Source organism: Equus asinus, chromosome 28 (genome assembly GCF_041296235.1).
Source record: "Equus asinus isolate D_3611 breed Donkey chromosome 28, EquAss-T2T_v2, whole genome shotgun sequence".
In the NCBI taxonomy this organism is placed as follows: Eukaryota; Metazoa; Chordata; class Mammalia; order Perissodactyla; family Equidae; genus Equus; species Equus asinus.
The window spans coordinates 36,791,116-36,819,017 of NC_091817.1; the positions used below are offsets into that span (position 1 = coordinate 36,791,116).

General features: G+C 40.4%; 2 protein-coding genes across 4 annotated transcripts in view; one reads left to right on the forward strand and one right to left on the reverse strand.

Annotated features, from left to right (window-relative positions):
• The window catches only part of PKD1L3 (polycystin 1 like 3, transient receptor potential channel interacting), an 81,411-nt gene extending 78,933 nt beyond the window's left edge, over positions 1–2,478 (forward strand). The window contains exon 31 of the mRNA XM_070500490.1: positions 249–2,478. Coding sequence (XP_070356591.1) covers positions 249–404 — 156 coding nt within the window. The 3' untranslated portion in view covers positions 405–2,478. The remainder of the gene's footprint in view (positions 1–248) is intronic.
• Positions 663–27,700, reverse strand: IST1 (IST1 factor associated with ESCRT-III). 3 transcript variants are annotated; one of them, XM_070500493.1, is made up of 11 exons: positions 25,726–27,700; positions 19,102–19,183; positions 12,342–12,444; positions 11,727–11,907; positions 10,892–10,979; positions 9,081–9,164; positions 8,438–8,548; positions 7,028–7,225; positions 6,291–6,383; positions 4,851–4,899; positions 663–3,317 (listed from the first exon to the last, which is right to left on the reverse strand). In XM_070500493.1, exons 3-11 carry the CDS (start codon positions 12,427–12,429, stop codon positions 3,118–3,120), a joined length of 1,092 nt encoding a protein of 363 aa, XP_070356594.1. In that variant the 5' UTR covers positions 12,430–12,444; positions 19,102–19,183; positions 25,726–27,700; the 3' UTR covers positions 663–3,117. The 3 variants fall into 3 exon arrangements, with proteins under 3 accessions (XP_070356594.1, XP_014696270.1, XP_014696272.1); XM_014840784.3 differs by lacking the exon at positions 19,102–19,183; XM_014840786.3 differs by lacking the exons at positions 6,291–6,383; positions 19,102–19,183.
• Between the last annotated feature and the right edge of the window lie 202 nt (positions 27,701–27,902).

The window sequence follows — 27,902 nt, forward strand, 5'->3', positions numbered from 1 at the left end:
TTGCAACTCACCAGTTTTCTGCTTGTGAAAGCCCCAAAGGCACAATTATTTTTACACCCTTGGAGACAGTCACTCTTGCTCTTCTTCTGTCCACTCAAAAGTATTTTCCTTTTTAATATTTTTTTCCTCCCTAGTTTCCACCAGACGTTTCCTTATATGTATACCAATCATTAACATATAACTTACATTTTTAAAGTAGAAATTAAACTGTCAGTGTTTAAACTCAAAGTGTTTTATTGTCTATCCAGGTTATTGCTTTGGACCCAGTCCTGGGCTTCTTTCTGATCCTCACCAGTGTCATCTTGATGGTACTTGTGATCATTAACCTTTTTGTCTCTGCCATTCTAATGGCCTTTGGTAAAGAAAGAAGGTCCCTTAAGGTAGGTAATTCTATGGCTCAGTAATTGAAATATAAACTGTATCATTTTATATCACTGGAAAAGCTCAGCTGTAGCTGCTCTTAAGATGACAGACTGACATAATGCACAGTATCAGCATATTCCCTTTATTAGTCTCCATAGCTCTGCCAACCATTTTCCTAGGAAACCCAATTTACCAAGATTACATTATGTTCTATATCCACTGTCCTGTAAATAGCTGGCCCTCAACTGTTAAGCAGCAGAAACACTCTGATGTCTGACAGTAAATCATTAAACAGTATCTTTACTAATTATCTTTATTATTTTTTTTGTATCTTTGGTACTTTTTTCCTACAACATTAGCAACAATTCCAATTTCCTCACTTTATTCCTTCTCCTTTTGTCTTTGAATAGACTCTGAAAGAAGCTACACTGATAGATATGCTGCTACAGAAGCTCTCAAGTTTGTTAGGAATCCAGCGAAAACAGAACATGAGCAAACAGCCATGACAACAATAGGCATTGACACTGAAGTTTTAAAAGATGAACTATCTTAATCCTGTTACCTCCTAGCTTGGCTTATTAGTTGTTAGCATATTAATACTTACCTCAGCATGACACAGTTTAAGAAACCGTAGATGTTTATAATTTACTGTTGTTAGTGCCATCAAGTTGATTCCGACTCCTAGCGACCCTGTGTACAGCAGAGCAGAACCCTGCCTGGTCTTTTGCACCATCCTCTCATCTTCCTGCACTGTATCAGACAATGTTCCACAGCTATTCACACGGTTTTCATGGCCAGTTTTTTTCAGAAGTGCGTGGCCAGATCCTTCTTCATAGTCTGTCTAGTCTGGAAGCTCCGCTGAAACCCATCCATCATGGATGACCCTGGTATTTGAAATACTGGGGGCATAGCTTTCAGCATCACAGCAACATGCAGCCGCCACAGTATGACAACCAACAGACAGGTAGTATAGTTCCCTGACCGGGAAGTGAACCCGGGCCTCAGCAGTGAGAGTGCCGAATTTTAACCACTAGACCAGCAAAGCAGGGCTGGCTATGTTTAGAATACGCTTTGTTTTCTAGACCAGTGAGGAATCAAAATCCCCTTGGCTGCAAGTTCTTATGTTTATGGATCTTGGCACTGGCAGAAAAGGGTGCAAAAGTGATAAAGGCTAAACCAGCTCTGCTGCCAAGCAGCAAGTTAACACAACACTCACTATCCACGTTCCAGGATGGCTGTGGGAAATACGAATCAGTCAGAAGTGAGCTCACTGCAGCTTATTAAAAATAAAGATACAAGCATGAGATATGGCTGATGGGGAGCCCTGTCCCAAAGAAAGCAAGCCAACTCACAGATGCTATCTGAGCTTAAATACAGAGATTGAAACAGACTCCTTACTGCTGCAGGTGTCCACACTACCCAGGGAGCCAAAGGTAAGGTCTGGTTTGTGCCCAGCATGGGTCACTCATTTAAAATACTCTCTACTAAAACCCACATTTGCACCTCATCATTTGACCAAACCAATGGACAAAGCAGGGCACAGAATTAACTTTATTATCACCTACTGAGCTATGATACAAACCAATCAAAAACATTAAAGAAAAGTTGCTTGAAATAGGTATGTACAGATGCACTACACAGAAGCCAAAGTCCTATGTTCCGACCTCAGAGCCATCCCTGTGGGCAAGGATGGCCTTAGCTAGGGGGCAAAACAGCACATAAGTTACAACAGTTTAGAGTCTCATCCATCAAGGAAAGCAGCAAACTGCAGCCAATGGGCACCAAGAGTTTATCTGAGATCAGTTTTTAAAGGTTCTCTTAATCATAAAGTTTTCAAATGAAAAGAGGAAACCTTCTTCTCCTGTAGGCTTTCCAGCTCACTACTCAAGATCTTGACTTGAGTACTTCTATTAAGGCAACTGGAAGCCCACCTTAGCCTTGAATGGTGACTTCTGCCCAATATGTGGCCTGTCCTTCCTTTGCCAGTAATGCCATCGAACAGAACATGCTATGGGGAAAAACAGGAAGTTACATAGTGCTGCCCTCTGGTAAAAGGGAAACAGCACTCAGAATAAAGCAAAAGGCCACAGAGGGCTCCCTGAGAATCCAGTAGAACTAAGAGAGGCCTTCAACTTTCCAAATAAACTTTGTAACTGGATCCAGGTGGAACAGTGCCCTGCAGCAAGGAGTAGTGTATATGCCAATGAGAGGACCGACCCAGCTTCCAAGAACGATTACAATGGCTTCCTGAGTCATTTCTCTCTCTCCCATTCACATCAGAGTGAGAAAATACACACCTTGGCCTTCATTCTCACTCACCACAAATGCCTCTGTACAGACGGTTTATTTCTAAGTCTAGAACCTTAGCACAGGGCTGAGACACTTCATGAAGTACTCTCTACCACTGTCCAGTCATCTTTGGCAGCTCTCCCTACCTGCTTTCACCTTCTCACTCCCCTGTGGAAGGAGGGTGGGATGGGTGAGGAGAACCTGGGATCACACTGACAAGAAACGGACAAGCTCAGCTGCCAGGAGCCAGATGCTCCAGCCTCATAGTGTCTCCAGTCGTTAGTCTCCTAGGAGCAGTAGAGAACTGGAAAGCAGCAGAATTTGGTAGAACAGGAAGAGAGCCCAGAGGAAGAGTGTGCTCAGTCATGATTAATAGATGAAACAATTTCATGGAGATTCTTTGTTACAAGGAGAAACTGCTCAGTCTCAACTCCCAGAACTTGGATGTTGCCTGGTTTGAGAGGCCTATGTTTTCTTTTTCAACTCTTCAAATCTCCGGGAAAGATCATCAAAGTCAATATCCTCAGATGCTGAGGTGTTGGCACCAGCAGATGCAGTTGGTAGTGTGTCTGGCACAGATGGCAACTCTGGCAGTACGAAGTTGTCGTAGGTATCTACAGGTCTGGGAGGGGGCTTTGTAGAGGCTTCTGGCTTGGGTCCAGGACCTAATTAAATCAGGGCAAGGAGCACAGTGTTACAAACTCCATGGAAGAGGCTCAGATCCTCAAAGCCCCACTTTCTTTTGGCAGAAACAATAAAACAAAATACAGGGGGAAACACTGGTTTTTTTGTTTTGTTTTGTTGAGGAAGATTAGCCCTGAACTAACATCTGCGCGAATCCTCCTCTTTTTGTTGAGGAAGACTGGCCCTGAGCTAACATTTGTGCCCATCTTCCTCTATTTTATATGTGGGCCGCCTACCACAGCCTGGCTTGATGAGTAGTGTGTAGGGCCGCACCCAGAATCTGAACTGGCGAACCCCGGGCCACTGAAGAGGAGCACGTGAACCCATCCGCTACACCACTGGGCCAGCCCCAAAACACTGTTTTTTTTTTTTAAAAAAAAGATTACTATTTAATTCTTAAGGGAATGAAAATTTTCAGGACAATTAACATATACATTTTCTAATTATAATTGAATCCTATCTGTTTTACTTTCCTATGGTGAGAAAAAAGTTTAAGGAAAGGTCAAAGTGTGGTGAATGGGGCTAGGTACACAGACCATTTATTTAAACAGACTAGCTCCTTCCACAAAGGTCTGCTCCCAAAACAACTAAGTCCAAGGAGTGGTACTAGAATTCCGCTAGGATGAGCTACTCTTTCAGGCTTAGGAGAAAAAAATTTTACAGGGAATGTTAAACGTCCATTTTGTTTGATGTAATAAGATCTGATCGGTGTTTCTAGTCTTCTGTTTTGTATTTTACTAGTTAAAATCATCGTCCTCTCTACCTACTGTTATGTTTCCATTTATATGTAAGTTCTAGAACAGGTAAACATAACTATAGTTTTAGAAAATAAAAGCAGTGCTTGCCTCCTGGGTAGAGGGTCCCATGGAATTGACTGGAAAGGAACACAAGGGAACTTTCTGAGGTGATGGAAATATTCTATACCTTTACTGAGGTGGTAGTTACATATATATATCAAAATTCATCAAAATATACACTTCTCTGTTATTTTTTGTATGTAAATTATACCTCAATAAAACAACTGTCTTCAATTTTAAAAATTATCCCTCTCTGGGTTTCTGGAGTGCTGACGGTGTTTATCTTTTGAGTGGATGTTTTGTGAAAAGTCACTGAGCTATTCACTTATGATTTGTGCCTACTTCCTCCTCTTTATTGCCCAAATTTAAAAAATATACATTTTTTTTTCTATTTTCAGGCATAATGGAAGTTGAAGCAGCAGGAACGTAAAGAACTTGAAGGTGACTGAAAAACAGAAACTGAAAAAATAACAATGAGTAAAGAATAATGATACCACTGACAGAACATGGAACCTGGGAGCCTTTATGGGGCCAGGAAAGATGTTTACTTTTTGGAAGAGTGCAATCCTGAGTTTTTGCCATACTGCATTTGGGGAGAGGATAGGGCATATGGGTAGAATGCCATGGATGTGAAGACAGTCTCTGAAAGAGGAGCAGTAATGAGAAAACAGCAAAGGGTTCAGCACTGAGCCTTGAGGGTTTCTGACTCACACTCACCGACAATCTGTGCAGAAGAGACATTCTTATCAGCATTAATGTCATCAACCTGAAATACAAAGACTGTTATCAGAGGAGAAAGCAATGGCATCACTGAGAAAGTACTGAGACTGGTATAAGCCCATGTTTTCCGAAAGCTAAGCAACTCAGCAAAAGCAACAGACCCTGCTCCAAAAAAACTGCCCCTCCACCCCCCATACACCTTCCTGATCTTCTTCCAACCAGACAGACACCATGTAGAACTCTGAACTGCCAAGCAGAGAAAAAGACAATTCTTGCACCATAACACCTCTCTTTAATCGGATACCTTCACCTTCCAGGCAGAGAGAAAGCACTAAACTACTGAATTCATCTCCAAGAACCAAGTCCTCAAACACCGATGAAGATCTTCTACCTCATTCCTAGAAACAGTTGTGGGTGACGCTTCAGTGTGTGCAAGACCGAAACATAAGAAAAACTCAGGCCCAAGGTAAAAACCAAAAGAAAGAACACTAAGCAAGCTTAGGAACAGCAAGATCTCCCAGATAAATAATTTCCCTAGCAAACACGATGCCAATTCGTTTTCTCAGTAACGTATCAGATGGAAACAGGTCACAACAGGCACATACTAGCTGAGGAAATAAGGCTGGCAGAAAACAAGTCATCTAATTCTGAACCAAAGCTGTTATGACCACCTGTAATTCAAACCATCATTACCATATTAGTTATTTACAGCAAGCTTTAACTACAAAAGACTAAAATGTAAAACTAAGGCTACAAGCTGAAATTTACTAACTGGACACTTCTAAGACAAAAAAATTTGGTTGCTGGGGCTGGCCCCGTGGCCGAGTGGTTGGGTTCGCGCGCTCCGCAGCAGGCGGCCCAGTGTTTCGTTGGTTCGAGTCCTGGGCGCGGACATGGCACTGCTCATCAGACCACGCTGAGGCGGCGTCCCACATGCCACAACTAGAAGAACCCACAACGAAGAATACACAACTATGTGCCGGGGGGCTTTGGGGAGAAAAAGGAAAAAATAAAATCTTTAAAAAAAAAAAAAAAAAATTTGGTTGCTTTTCCTTTACACAATGTTGAGAATTTATAAAACAGGTATTTTAATTATTATGATATTCTAGCACCAAGACTACCCTAGCTCAATGTGATTCTCTGCCTAGTTAGTCCCCAAAAAAGACTAGTTAAGTGCCATACTAGAACTTTCTAAGAGATCTGCAGCTCCTTCCTGATTCCTGGCTTAAGTGCAAACAAAGCATTGCCACCAATGATGCTGCCACCACCACCACTCCCCATTTCCATGGTAATGTTAAAGCAACACAAGAACCCAAAGCAAAAGCAATGCCGACACTAGGAGTTGATCAAAATGTTGCCTTCCCTGTGGCCATTATTTTGCTCTCTCTTCACGGGATTCACTCTCCTGCTGCTTATAAAAGAGGCTCAGGCACTTACAGATTCATACGATGGGGGAGTTGCTGGTATCTGAGGTGGATGAATATTGGGAAAGGCCTGATAAGTCCCCACTGGCAATCCATTGAAATCCGACTGCAAGAGGAGAAGGGCAATATCAGAGACATTGCCCCCAATTTGCAATTTGAGGTTTGTGTATGGGAAGGGAGAAAAATCTATATATTCTCTCTCTATATATATATATATTCAACAGCCCCAGAAGAAAAAAAAGCCCAAAAGGACCACATGGGCTCAGAAGAATTCCAGATTTTTAAAGATCTGTAGCCAAAAGGCTGTTCTTCAAGTTACTAAATCAATTGCTTCAATGTCTACACGGGCAGATTCTAAGCACACTTCCTTACTAGCAATGACCTTCATCTTCCTGTCTACAAAGTTTTTTCTGCCTGGTAATATGAGGTTAATCATTTTTGGAAAAACCTACTGGTATGCCTCCAACAGGTGCCAAAGGTGTTCAGTAAACCTACATGGAAAAAAGAGTTTTTCTAGCACCATCTCTCTGGATTTTCCCACTTCATTACCTGCAGCTGAACCAAAGGAATTTCTCCAAATCCCAGTGGGTTTTTTTCCCCACAATATGGTCACTAAGCTAATACAAAATGTTCTTACTGCTAAATCCTTTTGACAAGCTACAATTTCTGAGTGTATTCATAGAGCCAACCTGTCATCTCCTGTTACATTTTCGAGAGTTTACATACACACTTATTTATATGTATACTTACTGGTCCCTTTGGAAGTGGGTATGAGAAAGGAGTATTTGGAGACGGCATGGGCATGGGCATAGGCATTGGCACTGTTCCATCAGGTCCACCAACTGGTGCTGTGAACCCCCCTCCTCCTCTTCCAGGGCCCCCTTTCTTCACATCATCTGTGAATCCAACATCAATAAGATCTGTCTCTACCCCAGGAGGAGCTTCTGCCTGAGAAAAAGAGAGAAACTCGTATCATTAACCCATATCACAGGCCAGGTTCCCGGGGAAGCAGACTCTGAGATGGAGAGTAGCAAGAAGGAAGTTTACTGAGGAGGTCTCTTGGAATAATAAAGATCTGTGGGGAAGTGAAGGAAGCAGGGCTGGACAAAGGAAGAAGTTGGGCTGCAATGCAGTCACAACAAAGGCCTCAGCCAATTCCCCAGGGAGCTCTGGAGCTGGGATGGGCCTGCAGCAGGTGTTCCCGACTGGGACAAAGGGGCAGAGTCTTTAAACCCCAGTGCTGACCAGTAACTGAATACAGACAGCCCCTAGGAAAGACTTTGGGTGAGGCAGCTTTCTTCTGAGGGCCAGTGCTAGATGAACGCTCAACTGTGTGTAAGTCACTGGTCATCAATATTCTCAACAGCTGGGGGAACAAATGCTTTTGTTCTGAAATGTGTATCTGGGGCTGGAGAGGGTTGTCTGAGCAGCATACCAAAGCATCCACTACACTCCATCAACCTTAACTGAGTAATGATTATTCACATATTTGCCTTTCATACACTCTAAGCTTTGTTTGTATATATCTCTCTATTCTCAGCTTTGTGTGCACTGTCTGGTACATGGGAGGCACCCAATAAATGTTTCAGAACTGTCTGGGTCTGGAGGCATTTCTCGCTACCCACAGGGGGACTCTCAATTGCTGGAACTTCATCAAAAAACACCAATAATGCGGGGCTGGCCCCGTGGCCGAGTGGTTAAGTTCGCGCGCTCCGCTGCAGGCGGCCCAGTGTTTCATTAGTTCGAATCCTGGGCGCGGACATGGCACTGCTCATCAGACCACGCTGAGGCAGCGTCCCACATGCCACAACTAGAAGAACCCACAACGAAGAATACACAACTATGTACCGGGCGGCTATGGGGAGAAAAAGGAAAAAATAAAATCTTTAAAAAAAAAAAAAAAAAAAACACCAATAATGCAATTTTATATTTCTATCAAAGTTTGTACCTTTTCAAGTGCTTTCAGTCATTTATCTCATCTGATCCTTAAATTCTCTGTGAGAAAGGCAGGCGTATTTATTATAACCCAAAAAGGCACTAACTGGACAAAGGCTTAAACTCTCACATACAAACTTTAATGCAAAAAATATGGTTATTTTTCAAAGAAAGTGCTATCTAGAGACTCATTTTCCTTTGTACTTTGAGAGGCTCTAAACTTACCATGACCACAGAGTCAGGCTCATAGGGCACGTTGTAGTTCTTGGCAATTTCAATCAGGTATCTCTCCACCAGGATTTTGGGTGGGGCTTCCACACTCAGTTTGTGCATTAGCTGTAAGTAAAAGACTCACAGTTAAGATCTATACTAACCAGCCTAAGCCTAACGTGTCTCACTTTAAATTTTGTTCCTGTCGTTTTACAGGTAAATTGAGGAAGAGAAAAGGTTCAGACCAGTTAAATTACTTTCAGTCACAAAGCACAGTACAAAATCCATCTCTCTCTCACATTCTCTAGTTGCATATAACCCACGTGTTGGTAAAGACTGACACTGCTGCCTTCCACATTTGAATTCGTCCACCCTTCTCCCCACCTCACTTCTACCTCCACAAAGGACAAACAAGGGGCACAAAGGACAGAGGCAAAATCAGGAATGACACAAAATGAAAGCCTCACAATCAGACATGTAGGGCAGGGGTAAGAAGCTGACTGCAAAGACAGCCAGAGAGCCACCTTCTCACCCCATAAAATGTGCAACCCTACATTAACTCAGCCATACAGTGGTGCCCTCTAGAATCACTGCAGGCAATAAAATAACCTGCCCCGACCAAGCCCACTGCTTCAGGTTTCAGAAGTATGTCTGTTACCCTGTCATTCACAGTTCCAATCTGATTGGTCCTACATAACTTGCCATATTCCTTGCTATACTTGGCACAGAGCTGATCAGCAACCTACAAAGAAAAAAGAAGAGTAAATAAAAGTGGACACCACTCCCACAGACTGCTTCAAGCTTCCCCCTATCAAGAGTAAATATGCTTCTATTATAGAATTTCAAAAAAACCAGGGTCTGTAAAAACTTAAGGGGTACATATTAATTAACATATTTGTTTATCCATTCATTCACTGAGCTGCAACCATGTGCCAAACTCTATATAAACATTATGATATTCACTGTAATGTAATGATGGACAAAAACAGACATTGTTCCTACTACAGTCTTATAGTCTCTGGGGAAAACAGTCATTACTCAAATAATCACACAGACAAAGGTACAAATTGGCAGCTGTGATAAGTGCCACCAAGGGACAGTATACTACACAATCAATGGCTTATAACAGTAGAATCAGATCTGATCAGAAACGTCAGGTAAGAGTTCCTGAAGAAAACGCGCTTCACTGAGATGTAAAGGATGATTAAGAGTTAACTAAACAAGGAGGGAAGGAAGAGTACCCAGGGGAAAAAACCAGCATGTGGGGCTGACCCAGTGGCAAAGCAGGTAGGTTCGCACATTCCACTTCAGCAGCCCAGGGTTCGTGAGTTCGGATCCCAGGCATGGACCTATACACCACTCACCAAGCCATGCTGTGGCAGCATCCCACATACAAAATAGAGGAAGACTGGCACAGATATTAGCTCAGGGACAATCTTCCTCAAGCAAAAGAGAGGAAGACTGGCAATAAATGTTAGCTCAGAGCCAATCTTACTCACCAAAAAAATTTTTTTAAAAGGCAAAGACATAAAAAATAGGAGAGAAAACAACACAACTGAATCTGTATCCTACCATATCCATGTTGTGACAGGCCGTTTTTTAGTTACTGTCTGTCTCTTCTGCTAGAGTCTAAGCTACAAGAGCAGTGCTAGGGTCATATTTTGCTCACCACTGTACTCTCAGTGCCCATCTAGCTCATAACATCCACTCAATAAATATTTTTGGAATCAATGAAACAAAACATCTGTCACTTTAAATTAATGTTATTTTAACTTTACTGGTTTACAGTTGTATAATAACTTCTCTATGTATATACAGCAGTCCCTCCTTATCTGCGGGAACACATTCCAAGACCCTCAGTGGATGCCTGAAACCACAGATAGTACCAAACCCTACCTATGATACAATTTAATGTATAAATTAGGCACAGTAAGAGACTGAAAACAACAAGTAATAATAAAATAGAACTATAAGAATATACTGTAATAGAAGTTATGTAAAGGTGGTCTCTCTCTCTCAAAATCTTACTATACGGTACTCACACTTCTTGTGATGATGTGAGATGATACAATCCCTATGTGATGAGATGAAATGAAGGGAATGATGTAGGCACTGTGATAGTGTTATTTTCAGACCACAGTTGACTGTGGGTAATTGAAACCATGGAAAGCGAAACCTCCGATAAGGAAGAACTACTGTATATTGAAATAATGTTATAATAAAAATAATTTAAGATAAAATTGAGGGTACATGAAATTTTGTTCCTTAAAAAATTATTCAAGGTTGTAAAACACTGTTCTGTTCTATGACATAAGCCCTAAAAAGGATCCAGAAGCAAATTTACAAAGCCTGTTTCAAAGGCAGCATGAGAAGAGGACAAAATACCTGGTCAAATAAGCAGAAGTTAATTAACCAACCATTCTAACAACATGAAAAACAACAGACATCACTGAAACTGGTTGTACTCACTATCTTCAACTCAGCCACTTCTGATTGGAGTCGAGGAGCAGCCCAGATCAGTGTAGACACAGATTCAGCCAGACCAGAATCTAGCTCCCTAATTAAGGAAAAAAATAAAATTTAACATTTTTTAAAACAAATCAACAAAACTCTGGCATTTGTATCATATACTTCATAGCCTCTAAAGCTATTTCACGAATCTCCCTGGATTCTCACAATAATTCTAGCCATCTTCATCATCCTATTGTACTTTTGGGGAAACTATAAGTGACAAACCCAAGGTCACAAAGTCAGGAAATAGTTGAGCCAAGACTCAAACTTAAGCCTCTTGATTTCAGCTTCTGTATTTTCTTTTCAACAGTAGCCTACATTGAGATCAGGTCTTCAAGTCAATGGGAGGAAAAAGGTCCTTGGGTACATAAAGTAGTCCCTTAGTGCTAGCTCCCTACATGTAGGAAGAAACCAATATATTACTCCTTTCTCAAATTCCAGAGGTGATTTGATTTAGGTCCTCGAATCAAAACATTTTAGTTCATTACAGTTATATGAGTAAGTTCGAAAAATATGCTGAACAACACTGCGCCTATGGTTAACAATACTATATTATGCATTTAAAAGTTGTTAAGAGGGTAGATCTCATGTTAAGTGTTCTTACCCAAAAAAAAGGGACACAAGAAAACTTCTGGAGGCAACAAATGTTTATTACCTTGATTGTGGTAATGTACACAAGTATACGCATATGTCCAAACTCATCAAACTGTATACATTAAATATGTACAGTTTTTTTCTAAATCAATTAAACCTCAATGAAGCTTAAAAAAAAAGAAAAGACAAAATATCTTACTTCATAGACTGGATGAGGCCAAACCGAGCCAGCAGCAGGTCACAGTACAGCTCCAGGATCTCCATGGCCTCCACGAGGTAGTCTTCTCGGATAATGTGCTCCACTCGGATCCGAGCTCGTTCATCCTTGCCGGCAGCCAGATAGTCAGCAATCTCTTTCCTCGCTTTCTGGGCCAGTTCCGCTAAGGCACAAATCCCACTCCAGTCACAGAGCAATAGTACACTGGGCCACGGCGAGCAGGCAGACCTCACCCCAACAGAGAGAAGTGGATATTTCTACTATATCCTAGCTCACTCTCTCATAGCAAACCTAGTCCTATCTCATCTAGTCTAGAATTCGCTTCTTAGTGTAGGTGAGAATATTGTTTGTGTAGCCAGAAATTTCTACCTCAGGAGTCATGTTATCTATTCTATCACAACAGAGTAAGTCCCTTTCCCTGCAACAAGGTGATTCAGCCTAACTTATCACAAAGAGCAGCAGAAATGTATCCAAAGCTTAAAGGATATGGGATACCTCAGGCTTCACAGTACCAGCCTGAAAGAGCCACTACTGACGTGCTGGAACCCAGTGATGTATTTTGGGAAAGAACACATAAGACAATCAACCATTACTCACTTTTTTTTTTCTCCAATAGTTTAAGACGGTTTATGACTAATCTCAAATTGACTCGTAAACGTTCAGCTTTAAATCCAGAGCCCAGCATGCTGTGCTGTTCCTCCTGAAAAAGATAAGCAGCACAATGACTATTTTCAAGTTAAAGATAGTTCAGGAAGTAACACCAGATAGGGGGTGGATTATGTGACACTGTAAACTAGAGTGGCCTTCTAATACAGGCCAAAGGACATGATGTGATCGACATTTTTTAAAGATCATTTGGCTGTTGTGTGGAGAACTGATTAGGGGAGGATAATTATGGAAGGAAGAGGACCAAGGAGAAGGTTATTACTATAGTCCAGACAAGAGATGGAATGGCTTAGACTGGGGTAGTTAGCAGTGGCAGGGGAAGAAGTAGATTCAAGATCTATCTTGAAGGCAGACCTGAAAGAACTTGGTGATGGATGAAATGAGTATCTATGTATTGGTGTAGGAGTGGGGTGACAAAAAGACAAAGAAGCAGGAAGGCCTCCTACTTCTCCCAAAAATCTCATCAGCAATAGTGATAGGACAAGATGATCAAACTTAGGGCCAAATTCAAAAATATTCTCACCTTAATTCCCCAAATCCCCCTACTAAGTCTCTGCCTTTGGGAAAAACCTAGCGCCCAAAATCACAGAAACATCATTAACATCTACTCAAATACAAAGAAATACACAAGGCAGTGAAAAGTCCAAAAGAAAAAAAAAGCTGCTCTATAAAATTCGACAACAGAAGGCTATTTACCAAGACTTTCACTGAACAGCAGAGTTACAGTCAACAAAACCACTCCCTTCCACCCACAAGACTTTAGGGTATACCATTGTGCATTGACCACTGTGCATTCTGTGCACGATGTCTATTTCTCTCAATTAATTCTGAACTCAAACTTCAAAACATGCAACATCCAAACGAAAGTTAGGCCTAACAGTTACCAAAGAACAGACAAACCAAAAAAAAAAAAAATCCACTGTAAGAAAAACAATAGGAATAGCATTTATATGCTTGTGCATAAACCACTAATAGAAAACGTCAGAGGTATTATCCTTTCATGAAATTGCCTCCAGAAGCCTTTATACTACATTTAACAATTAACCCAAGTCCTAGTTTACAATGGGGCTTGTCTGTCACAAAATATCTGGAATCTGTTATACTGAGTTATGTTCAATCCCTTCAAGAAATATTTACCAAAATAAATATTTGTCTCTATGTCAGACAATGGTTAGACGCTGGAGATAAAAAAAATAAGGCACATTCCTTGCCCTCAAAGGAACTTATATTCTACTAGCAACTACAATATTGTTTGGTAAAGACTATAATTCTAGAATGGTTCCCTATCGGAAGTGATTTTGTCTCCTAGGGGACATCTGGCAATGACTGGAGACATTCTGGGTTGTCATGATTGGAAGGGATGCTACTGGCATCTGGTGGGGAGAGCCCAGGGATACTGCTAAACATCCTACAATGAATGGGACAGCCCCCACAACAAAAAATTATCCAGCCAAAATGTCAGCAATGTCAAGATTAAATAACCTATTCTAGAGAAAACACACCCAACTTGCTTAGGGACATTACAGAATGCTTTCCAGGAGAAGACAAAGCCTAAGCTGAGTCCTAAGGACAAACAGGATTATTTGAAAGGTAAAAAGAGAATGTGACTATCCCAGACACAGGGAGCAGTATGTGTAAAATCCACGTACCAGAGAGAACAAGAAGCTAAGAAACACAGGTTCAATACAACTGAAGCATGGTATAAACTAAAGTTTATGTCATAACCTATCTCTCACATTCATAACTTCAAAACTTCAATTCAACAATATATAAGATGTCAGGTGCTGTAGCAGTTTCTGGTGCTAGCTAGATCCAGACAGTATCCTTGTTGTCATGGCATTCATAAGCAGTGATGGATGGGAGGTAGAAATCGACAGCCAGAAACACTAACTAATACTATCATTTAACTAGGCACTTGCTCAAGATCAGCCAGCAACTGATCAGAGATAATAAAGATAAGAACAAAACCTAAGTGTGTCTGAATTCAAAATCCAAGTAAATCTTAATCATACACATCATTTTCAGCACTAAAAATTGTATTACTATATATATATACTTTTTTACATAAGTTAGTATCTCTTTATCTTTTTCCTATATTTTATATTCTACAAATTTAATGGCAATTACCATGTAGTAAAACATACAATATATATTTTTAATCCCCTTCAAAAAATATTTATTGAATGCCTACTATACTGTGGCAGGCCTGGACACAGACTGGTATGGATAAACAGACATGCTCACTGCCCTTATGGAGTTTAGAGTCCAGTTAGCCAAACTCATTACACGAGTAATTATACAAATAACAGCTGTGGTAAACGCCACAAAGAAGAAAGTGGTGCTCTGGAGTTTATTATAAGGGTATTTGACCTCTTCAGCAGCTTGCTTGGATACTCTCTCAAGGATAAAAGATAACAAAATAGAGGGTCTAATACAGTCACAAGTTATGACAGAAAAATGTCAAGATTTCTCTGTTGTTCTTAAGTAGTCTATAAGCACCAATTTTGTGATGTGTCAACACCTGAAGACAACACTTTTGTCAAGTCTGTATTTTAAATATTTTCAGGAGGCTTAAAAACATATACATTTTGACCTAGTAATTCTATTCCAAGGAACTTAACCTAAGAAAATAATCAGAGCTTCACGCACAGACTTTTACATAAAATATTTATCAGTACACTTTGAGACCAAAAAATTGGAATAATGAACTATATGAATAATGAACTAACATTGTTTATTAGTTAAATTATACTATATTTATGATAGAATTTTACATGGCTGCTAGAATATTTTTAAAAAGCATTTACTGACATGAGACTATATTAATGATATTAGTTAAAAGAGGAGAACTACATACGTAGTATCACCCTAAATTCTGAGTTTAAAACAAAAAGCACAGGGGCTGACCGCAAGGCATAGTGATTAAGTTTGGCATGTTCTGCTTCAGCAGCCCAGGTTCAGATCCCAGGTGCAGACCTACACCACTCATCAGCCATGCTGTGGCAGTGACCCACATATAAAGTGGAGGAAGACTGGCACAGATATTAGCTCAGGGCTGATCTTCCTCAAGCAAAAAAAGAGGAAGATTAGCAACAGATGTTAGCTCAGGGCTGACCTTCCTCAGCAAAAACAAAAGTGTATATGCATAGACAAAGGGTGGACTAAAAAAAAAAAACGTGATTTAGTTATTACTATATGTAAACTCTTTTCAAATCCAAGAAATTTAGACTAACATTAAAGCTAATGCTAAAAACTAAATCCACCTCGGAAAGCATATAATTTGGAACTTCTATCAAGAGACAAAGAGAGGCCAGCCCCGTGGCCAAGTGGTTAGGTTCGTGTGCTCCACTTTGGCAGCCCAGGGTTTCGCTGGTTACGATCCTGGGCACAGATGTGGCACCACTCGTCAGGCCATGCTGAGGCGGCAACCCACATGCCACGACTAGAAGGACCTACAACTAAAAAATATACAACTATGTACCAGGGGGCTTTGGGGAGAAAAAGTAAAAATAAATTCTTTAACAAAAGAGACAAATAATACAAATATATTCATTTATCTCCTTAGAAAAGCAAAATAAAACATTAACTCACCAAAAAATATTAATAATCAAGATTAATGTATCAGAATAGGTATCTAAAGAGAGCTAGACACTGAAAGACACAAAAGTGTTAATGGAGGAGACAAGTAACAAAGGAGTGGCTTTAGCAACATGAAGAAACTCCGGAGGGTGTATAGGCATCTTTATTTATTTCACACATTTGCCTTAGGTGGCTCAGCATCCACAAATGCTAGTTTGGGACCATAGTGAACCAGCATGGAAAAGAAAGGATCCCAAACTATCACAAAAATACGGACTTTGAAGAAGAAAAGCACTAAAATTCTCTGAAAGAGGAGCTCAACAAATGTTTTATGCTGCAAACAGAAATCCAATTCTGTTAAGGAAGTTGAAAATATTGAAGTGTGGCAAAGTTGTTTTTATTTCACTGTCAATCTTTCGGCTGGGGATGTTTAGGGGAGAGAAACACCCTCAAAAGTCTACTGTAAACCTACTGTAGAAGGCAGAGAAAAATAAACCCAAGTTACCAATCTTATGAATCAGTAATAACATTTATTTGTTCAAATCTATAAAAGTAAGTAAAATCACAAGGCCCTTTCAGGGACTCTAACAATCAGGGTTCCAGCTGGAAACGGATGGCATGCACAAACTGGGTAATTTCAGTAGAATTTAATAAAGAGACTATTTAAAAAGTTGTAGGTAAGGTTTAGAGAAACCAATAAAGGATAGTATATTGCCCCAGAACCATTAACACATCTAGGCCTGAAGGGGCAAGATGAAGCACTGGTATATGGAGAGGATAGCTACATGAAGAGAGGAACCAGACAGGAATCACGGTTATTCGTAGAGGTATGCCGACAACTGCAGCAACTTGGCAGGGAAGGAGCAGGGGAATAAATGTCTAGCCCTCATTCCTCCCGTCCTCTGGTCTCCTGTTGGTACCTCCCATCTATGCCCAACTGGAAGCCCAAAAGCAAAGGGGCCCATAGACACAGTGCACATGGGTGAACCTCCAGGAACATACATCAGAGGGAGAGGGATGGCATGTGGCTCTGGAGGAGAAAATAGAAGATATTCGGCACAAAGACTATATTTACACAAGACCAAAGAAAGAAGCCAGGACCTAGACCTACCAAAGCAAACTCCAGATTTACATGGTGTTAAGACTTCAGCTAACTAGAAAACTGAAGCTTAATGAATTGTCTAAAAAATGAAAATTGTGTTTTATATGTCCTTTCTACAATAATAAATATAGTTCAGTGAATAAAATTCAAGTTCTTACAATATAATCTCTAAAGTTCCTTCCAATCCTAAGATCCTGCAGGATATTAGATATCCAATTGTAGTAAATTATATGGAATAGGGGAAAAGGCATAGACAATTGAGGTTAATCCTCAAGACATCTCTTAGAAATCTTATTTTAAAAGAATAACATCACTTTCCTGGAAAAACAAATGCAGCAATTCATTTTATTGATTCTTTTGCTCAACTAGTATTTATTAAGCATTTTACAACATAAAAGAAACTGTGCTAAGTTCTGTAGATAAAAATATTTAGAAAAATCAGTCTTCTTTCTAATACACACAATTTTCAAATCCATAAAAGAACTAAAACATACAGAATATATAAAGAACTTCTACAAGTCAACAATAAAAAAACCACCTGATTAAAAAATGGGCAATGCACTTCGAAGAGACATCTCTCCAAAGATGATACGTAAATGGCCAATAAGCATATGAAAATATGCCCAATATCACTAATCATTAGAGAAATGCAAGTTAAAACCACAATGAGCTATCACCTCACACTCATTAGGATGGCTACTATTAAAAAAAAAAAACAGGAAATAACAAGTGTTGGCAAGGATGTAGAAAAACTGGAGCCCTTAAGCACCGTTAGGAGGATTGCAAAATGGTGTAACCACTATGGAAAAAAGTATGGTGATTCCTTAAAAAATTAAAAATAGAACTATCATAAGATCCAGCAGTCCTACTTCTGGGTATATATGCGAAAGAACTGAAAGCAGGGTCTCAAAGAGATATTTGTACACTCACGTTCATAGCAGCATTATTCACTACAGCCAAGAAGAGGAAGCAATCCAGATGTTCACTGACAGATGAATGGATAACCAAAATGTGCTCTGTGTGTGTGTGTATACAACAGGATATGACAATAGTCTAATAGTCTATGTCGTAGCATGTGACAGGATTTCCTTCCTTTTTAAGGCTGAATAACATTCTATTAGTCTACTAGTATTCTAATAGTACTAGTCTATTAGTATTTAATAAAATGTATGCCTTGATGTACAAGGTAAATGTATGAATATACTTTAGGGTTCAGTAATTCCATTCCTGGACATATACCTCCAAAGAAATCTGTACAGAGGACTATGAAGACACATGTATAAGGATTCTGTGGTAGTAGTGGGGTGGAGGAATGCTAAGTGTCCACTACAAGAGGACAGATAAAATGTGACAGAAGCATATGACACAATACAATGCAGCACTCAGAATTAATGGACTAGCTATACTTACAGCAACATGGGTAGTCCTTAAAAACAGAAGCAAAAAAAGGTAAAGGACAGGATTCCAGGTGCAGTGTCTCTCTCACTGAATGAAGCTATAAAACTTGAACAGAATGTGTAGAGCAGCTATTCTAGGACTCTGAAAAGTAAATAATAGCAGCTAGATGGAGAAGATCAGAATTTGAAGTACCAATAAAGTGGCAGTGAGTGTATCTCATTTTTTACCCTGTTATTCCCTGGCCTAGATGCAAGGTAGCCTGAAACCCAGGAAGTGAGCATTGGCACAGACAGGAAGAGCAGCAAGAGAAGCTCTCCAGTCAATGCTTGAGAAGGTGAAAGGTGACCCCTGGCACGGACAGAGAGTGGATGAAATACACCAAACCTGGACTCACATGGGAAAAGACAATCAGCACACATCAATGCTGAGATTACAAAGATGTTGGAATTAACTGACAAAGACTTAAAAGCAATTACCATAAAAATGCTGCAACAACTAAGGGCAAACACTCTTGAAATGAATGGATAGAAAATCCCAGTAAAGAAATAAAAGATATAAAGAAGAAACAGAGAAACTTCAGGACTGAAAAACACAGTAACAAAAGAAACTCACTGTATGGGCTTAATTAGCAGAATGGAAATGACACAGGAAAGAGCCACTGCACTCGAAGATAGATCAATACAAAGTAACCAATCTGAAAAACAGAGATTGAAAAACAAAGATAAAAAACTGAAAAAAGTGAACAAAGCCTCAGAGATCATGACAATAGCAAAGGGTCTAACAGTTGTGTCATTAGAGTTCCGGAAGGATGGGAGAAACAGTACAGTACCAAAAAAAAAATTTCAAAAAAATACTGTCTGAAAACTTCCCAAATTTAGCAAAAAATATATACTTACAGATTGAAAAAGCCTGAGCCAGCCCTGATGGCCTAACAGTTAAAGTTTGGTGTGCTCTGCTTCAGCGGCCCAGGTTCAGTTTCCAGGTGCGGAACCACATCACCCGTCTGTCAGTAGGCATGCTGTGGCAGTGGCTCAAACAGAACTAGAAGGACTCAGAACTAGAATATACAACTATGTACTGGGGATTTGAAGAGAAAAAAAAAAAGAGGAAGATTGGCAATAGACGTTAGCTCAGGGCAAATCTTTCTCAGCAAAAAAAAAAAAAAAAAAGCTCAGGGAACTCCAAACAGAATAAACCCAAAGAAATTTATGTCCAGACTTGTCATAATCAAACTGCTGAAAACTAAAGACAAATTTTTAAAATATTGGAAGCAGCCAGAGAAATATGCATTACCTATAGATGACCTATTTAAATGACTATTAATTTCACATCAGAAACCATGGAAGCCAAAAGGAAGTGGAACAGTATTTCTAAAGTGCTGAAAGAAAAGAACTGTCAACCCAGAATTCTATATCCAGTGAAAACATCCTTCAGAAATGAAGGTGAAATAAAGTCATTCTCAGTTGAGAGAAAACTAGTAAGAGAATTTGTCACCAAGAGACTTGCTCTAAAGAAGTTTTCCAGGAGCCAACCCTGTGGCCAAGTGGTTAAGTTTGTGCACTCTGCTTCAGCGACCTGGGGTTCACTGGTTCAGATCCTTGGTGCAGAGCTACGCACCGCTCCTCAAGCCATGTTGTGGAGGCACGCCACATAGAAGAACTAGAATGACCTACAACTAGGATATACAACTATGTCTTAGGGCTTTGGGGAGAAAAAAAAAATTTTTTTTTAAGAAAGTTTTCCAGGCTCAAGGAAGTAATATCAGAAGGAAACATGGAACATTAAAATAAAGGAAGAAATGAAAAATATCTCTATCTTACATTACAGAAATGGCAACTGTCTGGGGAAATATAATAGGTCTTCTCTTGAATCTCTTAAAATGTATTTTCCAGTTAAAAGGAAAACTAATAACATTGTCTAACAGGGTTTTCAACATATGTAGATGTAATACATACCACAACATAATCAGGTAAAAGGGGCAGGGCAAAGGGACCTACGTGATATTTCTATATTTCACAAGAAATGGTAACATACTGACTCCAAGTAGACTGTGAAACGTTAAGTACATCTATTGTACTCCCTAGAATGACTAGTAAAACATACTATACAAAAAAATACTAAAAAACTCAACAAATTTTAAACTAGAATACTAAAGTGTTCAAATAACCCAAAAGAAGGCAGGAAAGCAGAAAGAGAAATGAAAAACAGGGGGAACAAACAGAAAATAAATAATAAAATAGAAGACCTAAATTCAAATATACTAATTACATAAGTAACTATATAGAAATAGTCTAAACTCAACAATTAAAAGACAGAGATTGCCAGAATGGTCCAAAAAATGATCCAACTATAAAATGCCAACAAGAAACTCACTCCAATACAGTAATACATTTAGGTTAAAAGTAAAAAGATGAGGGGCCAGCCCGGTAGTGCAGCAGTTAAGTTCGCACAGTCTGCTTTGGCAGCCCAGGGTTTGCCAGTTCGGATCCCGGGTGCTGACATGGCACTGCGTGGCAAGCCATGCTGTGGGAGGCGTCCCATATATAAAGTGGAGAAAAGATGGGCATGGATGTTAGCTCAGGGCCAGTCTTCCCCAGCAAAAAGAAGAGGATTGGCAGCAGTTAGCTCAGGGCCAATCTTCCTCAAAAAAAAAAAAGTAAAAGGTTGAAAAAAGGTACATCATGAAAACACTAATCAAAAGAAAGTTGGAAGTTTGTACCTTTGACCCCTTCCACCCATTTCAGTACAAACTCCCAGTTATAAAATAAACACATCATGAGGATGTAATGTACAGCATGGTGACTACAGTTAATAATACTGTACTGCATATTTGAAAGTTGCTAAGAGAGTAGATCTTAAAAATTCTCATCACAAGAAAAAAAAACTTTGTAACTATGGATGGTGACGGATGTTAACTAGACTTACTGTGGTGATCATTTCTCAACATATAAAAATATCGAATCATTATGTTGTACATCTGAAACTAATATGTTATATGTCAATTATACCTCAACCAAAAAAAAAAAAGAAAGTCGGTAACGTTAGACAAAGTAGACTTCAGAGGAAGGAAAACCAGGAGTACAAAGGGACATTATAGAATGATAAAATGGTGAATGCACCAAGAAAGTATAACAATCCTAATAGTGAATGCACCTAACAAAGGAGCTTCAAAATACATGAAGAACTGAAAGATAGGGAAGGAGAAATAAACAAATCCTTACTTATATTTGGAGACTTCAACATACCTCCCACAGTAATTGATCAAACTAGTAGACAGAAAATCAGCAAGAATATAGAAGAACTGAACACCAAAAATGACCAACTGTATCTCACTGATATTTTCAGAACACTCCACCCAACACAGCAATGCACAGAGAACATTCACGAATGTAGACCATTTCCAGGGTGATAAACCTTAACAAATTAAACAGAACTGAACCCACACAAAGCATGTTCTTTAACCATAATGGAATTAAGCTAGAAATCACTAACGAGAAAGATAAAATCTCCAAACACTTGAAAATTAAGCAACACACTTGTAAATAATCCATAGGTCAAAGAGGAAGCTTCAAGTGGAATTTTTTTTTTAAAGTTTAAACTGCAAGAAAATGTAAATTAATATATAACATCAAAATTTCTAAGATGTAGCTAAAGCAGTGCTGGGGAGAAATTTACAACACTAAATGTTTATATTAGAAAAGAAGAAAGGTCTCAAATTAGTAATCTAAGCTTGCTCCATAAGGAACCATAAAAACAGCAAAATTAACCCAAAGCAAGCAGAAGGAAACAATAAAAACAAGGCAAAAACCAATGAAATTGAAGAGAGGAAAAATAGAGAAAATCAAAGGAACCAAATCCTGGTTCTTTGAAAAGATTGAAAAAAAATTGACAAATCTATAGCAAACCAGCTCAAAAAAAAGAGAAACAAATTATCAGGAATAAAAGAGGAGAATATCACTAGAGAGCCTATAGACATTAAAAGAGGACATCATTACCCACCTATACCTAAATTTGACAATAAGACAGAACGGATAAATCTCTTAGAAACTCAATTTACCAAAACTGACACAAAGAAACAGAAAATGCAATCACCCCATATATATTACAAAAATTGAATCTAACATCAAAAAACATTTCCAAAAGAAAATTCTGGCCCAGGTGGCTTCTCTATTAAACAGTTAAGGAAAGTTGGCACCAATATTCCATGAGCCCTCACACCTCCTAAGGCCGGTCTGAGAATTAAAAAAAAATCTGTAAAGAATTAAGAATAGTGCCTGGTACATAATAAGTACATAATAAGTGTTATACATACACCGCAAGCACCGTATAAACATTTGTTAAATAAAATAAATTCCAGTCAACAGACCCACACTCAAAGAAAAGGTCTTGGCTCATCATCTAAAGATTAGCTGATAAATGGCCTTTAAATCACACATGGGTCAGCTGCTCATGTGCCCTTCTCCGCCCTTTCCAATCCCTCACTTCTCCCCAATCCCTCACTTTACCCCAATCCTTAACATTGGAACAACAAACTCATCTAGGCCCTCTTTAATCATTCAGCTCCAGGAGCCTTTTAAAACTGAACAATCTCTCGGGGCTGGCCCGGTGGTCTAGTGGTTAAGTGCCTTGGTGGCCCAGGGGTTTGCAGGTTCGGATCCCAGGTGCAGACCCAGCACCGCTTGTAAAGTCATGCTGTGGAGGCATCCCACATAAAATATAGGAAGACTGGCACAGATGTTAGCTCAGGGACAATCTTCCTCTCACACACACACACCTGAATAATCTCTTCATTCTGAATAAGAGAAGGTGTAAAACCATGGATGGAATCATTCTGCACGTTATTTGGGGGAGAAGGGAGAGACTGCTGCACCTCAAAACAGCTGCCCAAAATAGTGAAGCTGCCCGAGGGTAGAATTCCTGAAAACTCTAAAGTAGCTAAAAATAGCAAAAAAGACCCTGAAGTCCTAAGGACCAGCTTTAGAGTCTGCAGCTGCAAAAGTACCAAGTGGGGAAGTGGGGCAGCAGAGTCAATACTGGCTAGAATGATATTTTGTAGCACAGAGGAAAACTTTTGTACTTGAAATGTATTATTTTATTTATCCTGAACACTTCTTTCTTGTAAAGTGAGTGACATGAACAGATTTAGGTATGACCACTGTATTGCAGCCATGAAGATGTGACATCAAGAGTACAAACAAGCTAGAAGGCATTTCCAAGATAATACAGTCCAACCCTTAAAGCCATTTCAATTACAGAATGCCAAGTTTACTGTATTTTCACACCATAAACTGTAACCAAATCTTCACTGACCAAAGTAAGCAAGACTGAAAACTTAACAAAGGACCACAAAACCAGTAGCATCATGTGTAACTCACAAGAAAAGTACAGCCTTCAGAATCAAAGACCATCAAGATTTTCTGGAAGGAGCAACAATTACTGAAATGTGTAGGCACTATGAAAGTATCTTCATCTGAACTTGTTTCTCAATAAAATTAATATAAAAAACATTACAGAAAATTCATTGTATACTTTTTACCAAGAGCTTTTCTTAAGGCATATTTTTTTACAAAGCTGTAATCATGGACTCTGACACTACTGAATCCTTTCATCACGTAACATCATATCTGTTATAGTCTCTATAACCTTATTTCAATGGCTGCCTTATATTCCACTGAGTAATAATTTAATTAATCCCCCAACCTTTTGACATTTATATCATATAAATAATGCTGAAATTAGCATTCATGTGCATACCATTTTTCCTGTATTTGAAATTATTTCAAAAGACTACACTGTTTTTCAGTTTTTTTTTTTTAAATCACAATAGACTACACATAACTGGGACTTGATTCTGCCTTTAAAGGAATGAGAGCTTAAATTAAGTATTCTAGAGTTGGGGATTCTGGCACTCCTGATCATTTAGAAGCCAGAGGCACAAGAAAAGAGGGAGAATGAAAACAAATAATTTGGACAAAATAATACTACTACTTTAAAAGTGAGAAGATTTAAGAAACTGGGTGACTTTAAAACGTAATACTAAGGTCTCAAAACATTCCTTTATCCCCTAATACAAGGATTTTACCAAGTCCTCCTATTCCAGAAGACGTGGTTCTGAGGAAGCTGTAAAAACAAAATTTCTCATGGACTATTAGATTGTAAGTAGAGGAGTCAAAAGGCTCCTACTTGTGGGGAAGGGAGGATGTATCTATATTCACATCTATGTATCAACCAGTATTACTCTATTAAGTACATACGTAAGGTACGGCGCAAAAACGAAACAAAATTAGCCCTGAATTGATGGTTGATGGAGCTGGACGAGAAGAGAACTCATTATACTCTTTACTTCCGTGTTTGAAATTTTCGGAATAAAAAGTTAAAAGAATAAGAAATACATAAGCATGACAGAAGAAACTACAATCGTCCAAAGGAGTTAAGCACAGCTCAGTTTTAATTTTACTCCTACGGAGAGTGCAAGCGGCCGTGTCTTTCCCATTATCTGACTGCAGGCGGATCCCGCGGGTCCCGATCCCCGGAAGAGTTCGCACCGGCCGAGTGCCCAGCCCTCCCTCCAGCACCGCGGAGCGGACGCCGAGAGCACCGAGAGGAGGGGGCGAGGACAGCGCCGCAGGCTCCTCACCAGGGCTCTCGCCGGACAGATGGGGCCGGCGGGAGGGGCGGAGGCCGCGGCCTGCAGCAGCTAAAGAAAAAGGCAATTTCCTCCGGACACACCGGGCCCAAGTCCGGGCGCCCCAGGAACCAGCCCAGGAGGCCGCCCGCCCGGGGGAGGCTGCCGGGTTCGGAGGTGACCCGACTCTCTCGGGCACTAGAGATCCGACCCGCCCGGAGTCTCTCCGAGCCAGAGGAGCCGGAGTAGGAGTGTCGCCGAGAACGCAGACCGAGCCCTGTCACCGGCGGGTGGCCAAGCCGAGGCGTTTCCGCCCCAGGGAAGAGACGCCTCGGGGCAGGGAGGGCAACAGGAAAGTTTGGCGGCTTCGAGTATCCGGGACCGAGGTCTCCAAGCAACTCGCGCCCTGCCATGCCCTCGACCCCAGGCGGCCTCCCGCGCCGCGGCCTCTCGGGCCTGACCTCCGGCCTGACCCTCACATCCAAGATCCTTCCCTTTCTCTCGTCTGCCACCTCAGGATCTTTTGAACCCCAGGCTGAGGATTTCTAGATGCGGAGGGCCCAGTGCGAGGAGGCGAACAAAGATCCTCGATGCTGAGATGCCACACTTACCTGGCCGAACCAAGGCGTGAAAAAGGCAGAGACGGACTTGACAAGGCAGGCGCAGCGTCCAAAATGGCGGCTCCTTCGGCCTCAGCACAGCCAGTGCGGGCGGAGGGATCCGCGGGACCGGGATAGCCACGCCCTCCTTCCCAGGGATTGGCTGTGCGGCCGCTGCGCCCGGGACCCACTCCCTGAGGGCCTCGGGGCTCCCTCACCCAGTGGCCTACAGAGCCGGCGCGGCCGCGGACGGGTTCCCGCGGTGGGGGTAGGGGTGGTGACGCGCGACACGTCACGCCACCTGAGTCACCTGCTAGGGGCTCACCCTGGGTTCTCAGGTCTCGCCCTGGGCGCAAGGATGCTGGCAACAGAGGCGGCTTGTTCTCCGACTCCGCGCCCAGGGCATTGTTCCGGATTGTTCCGGCCCCTGAAAAAACCGGCTCCAGTGGTGCCCTTCAAAGACCCGACGTTACTCCCTGAGCTTCGCTCCCGTCCCTCCCTCGACCGCGCTTGCTCTGGGGACTTTTCCCCGGAGTCTCGGTTTATTTCTTCCAAGAGGGAGTGGCCAAACAGGTTTCGAACTTCTCCAGCAGTTCACAGCTGTTTATCTCACCCTTTACCCTCCTCCGGTAGTCGCCCATCATCTCGCCATCTACGCCCTCTAATCCTTCCAAGTCGATTGCCTTTCAGCCAATCTCTAACACTCTGTATTATTTAATTCTGTAATATGTTTCCCGAGCACCACGTTCTCTGGGAATTTACTTTATCTCTGTATTCAGGAAAGTTTTTTGTTTATCTTTGTTTTTAACTGGAAAACCGTACTCTCAGCTTAGCGTTGGAAGGGGCTTCCTCGCGTCTTGGCTTTGAGGCGGTAATCCTGCCCCCTGCTGTAGAGGCTGCATCTACCGAGACCCAGACTGTGGTTTGCTAAACTGTGATGCGGTCATGTGACAAGGATGAAGCTACGGTTTACCATATGAGGTTTATGAATTTAGAAATACTGTGTCTTGTAACCACTTGCAGTATTTCTCAATAAAACCAGGTTCCAGAGTCTCAAAATACACAGTGCTTGGTTCCTTTTAAATGTGTGGATTTTTTTCTTCAGTAAATGCATGCATATAGAAATTTGAGTCTGTTCTGCAATAAGATAATGGCATCTTGAAAAAAAAATGTGAGAGCAGACTGCTCGAATTTAATGAGCCTTAGAGACACAACAACCAAATGTAGTGTGTGGACCTTGTTTACTGATTCAAACAAACCAACTATAAAAGACCTTTTTGAGACAGTTGGGGAAATTAGATGATGGATCGGGTATTTGCATACCAACTAACCAAAGAATTGTTATTTTTTTAAGCATGAAAATGGCATTAAGATTTTTGTAAGAAAATGTCCTTTTTTAAATTTTTAAGAACTGCATACTGTACATAGGGGTAAAGTGTCAGCAAAAATCTTGATAATTGTTGAAATGGATGATGGTTATTGTTGTACTGTTTTCTCTACTTTTAAGTATTTTTTCAAATGTTCATAGTCAATAATCAAGAGGTGGAAGCAACCCAACTGTCTATTGACTGATGACTGGATAAACAAAATATAGAATGTACATACAATGGAATATTATGCAGCCTTAAAAAAGAAGGAAATTCTGACATATTACAACATGGATAAACCTTGAAGATGTCATGGTAAGTAAAATAAACCAATCACAGAAGGACATATACTATGTGATTCCACTTAGGAGGTACTTAGGTCAAATTCAGAGAGAGAAAAAGTAGAATGGTGGTTGCCAGGGGCTGGGGGAGGGGAGAGTGGGGAGTTTAATGGGTACAGAATTTCAATTTGGGAAGATGAAAAAGTTCTGGAGATGGATGGTGGTGATGGTTACACAACAATGTGAATGTACTTAATGCCACTGAATTGTACAATTAAAAATGGTTAAAATGGTAACTTTTATATTATGTATGTTATACCACAATAAAAAAGTGTTCATAGTTCAAAGTGTCTGTTCTGAACAGACATTTCTCCAAAGAAGATATACAGATGGCAATAGGCACATGAAAAGATGCTCATCATCACTGATCATCAGGGAAATGCAAATCAAAACTACACTAAGATATCCACTTTACACCTGTTAGAATGGCTAAAATAACCAAAACAAAAAGTAACAAATGTTGGAGAGGTTGTGGAGAAAA

Bases quoted from the DNA above. Each gene is read 5' to 3' on its own strand.
- IST1 (XM_014840784.3), bottom strand. From the start codon at position 12,429: ATGCTGGGCTCTGGATTTAAAGCTGAACGTTTACGAGTCAATTTGAGA. The intron at 6,384-7,027 runs GTAAGTATACAT...CTCCTCTTGCAG, and splicing joins ACCCACTTCCAAAGGGACCA to TCGGATTTCAATGGATTGCC. The intron at 3,318-4,850 runs GTGAGTGTGAGT...TGATTTAATTAG, and splicing joins CTCTTCTGCACAGATTGTCG to GTCCTGGACCCAAGCCAGAA.